This window comes from Callorhinus ursinus, unplaced genomic scaffold (genome assembly GCF_003265705.2).
Source record: "Callorhinus ursinus isolate GAN/ISIS: 27379988/994484 unplaced genomic scaffold, GSC_fseal_2.0 scaffold3929, whole genome shotgun sequence".
NCBI classification, from domain to species: Eukaryota; Metazoa; Chordata; class Mammalia; order Carnivora; family Otariidae; genus Callorhinus; species Callorhinus ursinus.
This window is the reverse complement of record NW_027400983.1, coordinates 1-4,733: the sequence shown is the minus strand read 5'-3', so window position 1 is coordinate 4,733 and position 4,733 is coordinate 1. Positions and strand designations below refer to the sequence as shown.

General features: G+C 40.5%; 1 protein-coding gene across 1 annotated transcript; it reads right to left on the bottom strand.

Moving 5' to 3' along the window:
* Positions 1-5: 5 nt before the first annotated feature.
* On the bottom strand, positions 6-1,924 carry LOC112818057 (protocadherin beta-17-like; the record flags this gene model as incomplete). The annotated part of the gene is made up of 1 exon (XM_025865309.2): positions 6-1,924. A coding segment is annotated over exon 1 (1,272 nt), but the record flags the coding sequence as incomplete, so codon positions are not given.
* Positions 1,925-4,733: the final 2,809 nt, after the last annotated feature.

Below are 4,733 nucleotides of genomic sequence, written 5' to 3'. Positions count from 1 at the left end.
GTGACGGTGATGGTGATGTTGTACTCGGCCTGGCTCTCTCTGTCCAGCGCTCCTTCAGTTACTAAGGTGTAGAAATTTTCTACAGTAAGTTTCAAAAGGAAGGGGAGATGGTCTTGGATGGAACACATCATTTTGCCATTTTCCCCGGAGTCTGGATCTGAAATTCCAAAAATAGCGACCACGGTACCAGGGGTATTTTCTGGGATATCACTGGTGAATACTGACATAGTCAGTTCGGGCGTGTTGTCGTTTACATCCATCACTTCTATGGCTATAGAGCATTTTCCTGATAGTCCCCCGCCATCTGAAGCCTCAATTTCCATACGATAAGATTGAATTTCCTCAAAATCCAACATTTTTTTTAATCGAATTTCCCCTGTGACTGAGTTTATTTCAAAGGCCTGAATCACTTGATTTGAGGACTGGAAAAATGAGTAGGAGAGTTCTCCAAGGGTCCCAGCATCTAAATCTCTAGCAGTCACAGTGATGACAAGGGACCCTATAGGGCTGTTCTCTGGGATTTGCACCTCATAGAGGAGCTGAGCAAATTCAGGAGCATTATCATTTATGTCCAAGACTACAATGAGAACCTGAGAAGTCCCAGTCCTAGGCGGTGACCCACCATCCATGGCCATGAGCGTTAACCTGAGCTCTGACTCCTCCTCCCGGTCCAGCGCTTTGTCCAGCACCAGCTCAGGGTATCTCCTGCCATCGCTGTGATTTCGAGTGAAAAGGTGGAAATGGGAGTTGTTGCCAATAGTGTAGTTCTGAACTGTATTACTGCCCACGTCTAAATCTTGAGCTATTTTCAAAGGAAATGCAGTCCCTGGACGGCTGCTTTCTGAGATTTTCAGGAGGATTTCATTTTCCAAGAATTTTGGGGCATGGTCATTTATGTCTCGTAGCTGTAGTTCACCTTTAATAAACTGCACTGGGCTTTTTAATAAGACCTGGAAATGCAGTATACATGGATCTGTGTCACCGCACAACTCTTCCCGGTCCAATTTTTCTTTTAGGAGCAAATTCCCACTCTTCTGCTCGAGCTGCAAATACTGTTGATTCCCTTTGGAAAGAATTCGAGCACCCCGCGCGGCCAGCTCCCCCAAGCCAAGCCCCAGATCTTTCGCGAGGTTGGCCACAAAGGAGCCGCTTTCCCTCTCTTCTAGAACCGAATACTTAATGGTCGTACTGCCCACTTCCCACCGTATTAACATTATTAGGATAATAATGGCGGTCACTTGCCTTTTCTGCTGCGCTTTGGGTAGCGTTTTCTCCATCGTTCTTTGGCGTCCAAAAGATGCAGTATTTAATCACAAAGTAATTGCTGTGCAGCCAACTCTACTATCTTGATTTAATAATCTTGAGTTAGTTCCTAACATTGACTGACATGGGGATAGCGGCCTCTCTGAAACCTACTATGCCCCAAGAGTGTAAAACGTTTCCTTTTCAAGCAGCCGGAAACTGCTCAGCCGTTACAGAGGCTGCAGAGTTTTTCCACTTTCTTAACCTGCAGCGCCACCAAGCGTCCTGCCTTACAACTTCAGTTTTTGTGGGTTTTTTGGTGGGTTTTTTTGTTGTTTTTCATTTCAAAGCATCATGCAACAGTTAAAACAAAAAGAAAGCCTTTTGGGTTATAAACTCCCCTCCACCCCATTGTGCAGTATTCTTCAGGTGCTAACAATATTTGTGAGAGCAAAAGTAATACTTACATATCTATGTTTATATTCATCTTCTTTAAAGGTACAAGTTCAGTATACAAAACTGCTCAAGACAAATTCATTTATTCATTTAACCAGTATTTCTCTATGCAGGCAGTTTTCTAGCTTCTGGAGATAAAATGGTAAATTAAACACAAAACTCTTGCTCTTGGGTGCTTACATTCAATTACAAAAAAATTGCTGTATTGTGTTAGAAGAAGTTATGAATTTTATTTTATTTTTAAAGATTTTATTTATTTGAGAGAGAGAATGAGATAGAGAGAGAGCATGAGAGGGGAGAGGGTCAGAGGGAGAAGCAGACTCCCCGCTGAGCAGGGAGCCCGATGCGGGACTCGATCCCGGGACTCCAGGATCATGACCTGAGCCGAAGGCAGTCGCTTAACCAACTGAGCCACCCAGGCGCCCAAGAAGTTATGAATTTTAAAATCCACTTTCTACTCCCAAATTGCATGTGCCTGTAACTCCTGGAAAAAAAAATTTAAGATTTTATGTATTTATTTGAGAGAGAGAGAGAGCATGAGAGGGGGGAGGGTCAGAGGGAGAAGCTGACTCCCTGCCGAACAGGGAGTCCGACACGGGACTCGATCCTGGCACTCCAGGATCACGACCTGAGCTGAAGGCAGTGGCTTAACCAACTGAGCCACCCAGGCGCCCCAAGGTTTTATTTATTTGACACAGAGAGACACAGCGAGAGAGGGAACACAAGCGGGGGCAGTGGGAGAGGGAGAAGCAGGGAGCCTGATGCGGGGCTCGATCCCAGGACTCTGGGATCATGACATGAGCAGAAGGCAGACGCTCAACGACTGAGCCACCCAGGCGCCCCCTGAAAAAATTTTAAAATGTGATTTCTTGTCAGTCTCTGGGCAATTTTTTCCTTGGTAAATTCACTTTGTGCAATGCCCAGTAAGACTAAGAGGAAATGGCCATTTGTTTTGTTAGAAATCAATGTAAGTTCAGAATTCAGACAATGTCTTTTCTACAAACATGTAGAAGGCAAAAAATTCAATGGAATCAAAGATATACTTTTTTGGGAAGGGTTTTGATCTGTCAACAGTGGACAGTGGCCCATCCCAGTGTACATCCCCTGGGACTATGGAAATGGGTATATTGAAAAACACCATGGCACCAACTAAAGTCAAGTGGCTGCAGTGACACTAGCAGGAAAAGTAGTTACCCCCAGAGAAGAATGCTTTTCCAAGGAGGAGGGATAAGTATCTAAGAATACAAAACAGTAAGTGTTCCCTATAGTCATTGTTCCAACTGGTAATCATCTATGACAGTTCACTTATTTGGACACAAACCTCAGCCAAATATAATTTAGTTAAGCCTAGTTCCATTTTAATTAAGGATAAGAATAAAATATTCACTCAGCTATCAGTTTAGTATAAATTACCTGACTTTGATGGAGAGTTGAAAAGAGAAATTTTTCTTAAGATACTACAAATAAAACCAACACAAGACAAATATGACCTAAACTGTGAAAGTAAATGATTTTATGATTAATAAAGATTAATGATACTTACACAGCACTTTATTTATGACATTACCTAATAACCTGCCATTAATTACTTAGTTCTTGGCAGGTATCACACATGTAGAAGCTTGAGAAACTAGGAGGAAGAGTTTGAAAAATATACTTTGGGTTTTATTAAATAATACATTTTAAGGAGCACCTGAGTGGCTCAGTCGGTTAAGCGTCTGCCTTCAGCTCAGGTCCTAATCCCAGGGTCCTGGGATCGAACCTATAGCCTGCTTCTCCCTCTCTCTCTGGTTTCTTCTCCCTCTCCCTCTGCCTGCTGCTCTCCCTGCTTGTGCTCTCTCCGTATCAAATAAATAAGTAAAAACTTTAAAAGTATACATTTGAACTTTCAAATTGATAGACAAAGACAAGGAGATAAAATATACTCTCAACATTTTATATTCTGTAATAGAGTTTAGGGTGTGTGGAGGGTGGTTTCCGTTTAGAAAGAAAGTAAAGAATGATATTTAATTTCACTTATTGACAAAGGTACTGCATTGTGGAGAGAATATTAACATTTTTCTATATTCCTTGAAAATTAACCTTTGAAATTCACTGTTGGAATGTTAATAATATTCATCAAATATTTATCATGCATTTATAATTGACTTGATATTACTAAAAAATACTATCATAAGCTTACATGAAGCTCACAAACTGGGGTTTAATTTATTGACACTTTTGTGCAAAGTTTATATGCATAGAAAAATGTTTTGACTATTATGGTATATTGAAATACACATAAATATGAATGGCTGTCTTAGCATTTAGCCATCTTTAGTGTATATCTTTAATTATTCACATTGTAGCCATTACCCCAAAATGAGACTTACACTGGCAGATTAATAATATCAAACACTCACATTTTATGTTTTTAAAGTAGGCTCTATGCCCAGTATGGGGCTGGAACTCACCACCAAGATCAAGAGTCACATTCTCTACCAACTGAGCCAGCCAGGCACCCCCAAACACTCACACTTTAAAAATTTCCCTACATGGTAATGGTGATGACAGTTATCACCAATAGTTAGATATACAATCTTACTTAAGGGCTTTGTATTACAATTTTTCTAAGACGAATAGATGATTGAATTTCAAGAATTTTAAATTATGCAAGTAAAATTTTACTTTTTATTCAGATTGTCAAATATAGTTGAGAGTAATACAAATCTACTAAGCATAATATAGGGAAAACACCGTATATACCCATATCTGATTTTTTTCAACCTAAGGAAGTGTAGTAAAATAATTAAAAAACAAACTATCAATAACATTTAACTAAGTTAAAAGATTTTCAAACTAAGTAGGACTTAATAGGATAATCCAATACTTAACTGAATAGGAAACTATCACGAACCGTGGGGTTTTCCTCCATTTCCTTTCCAGTGCCCTGAGGAGGGAAGTTGGGAATAATGGGCTTGAGGAACTTGAACTCGCTGGTCCCAGATCCTCCCCTCAGACACACCTCGTACTGGTAGCTGTGGGACAGGGTCCCC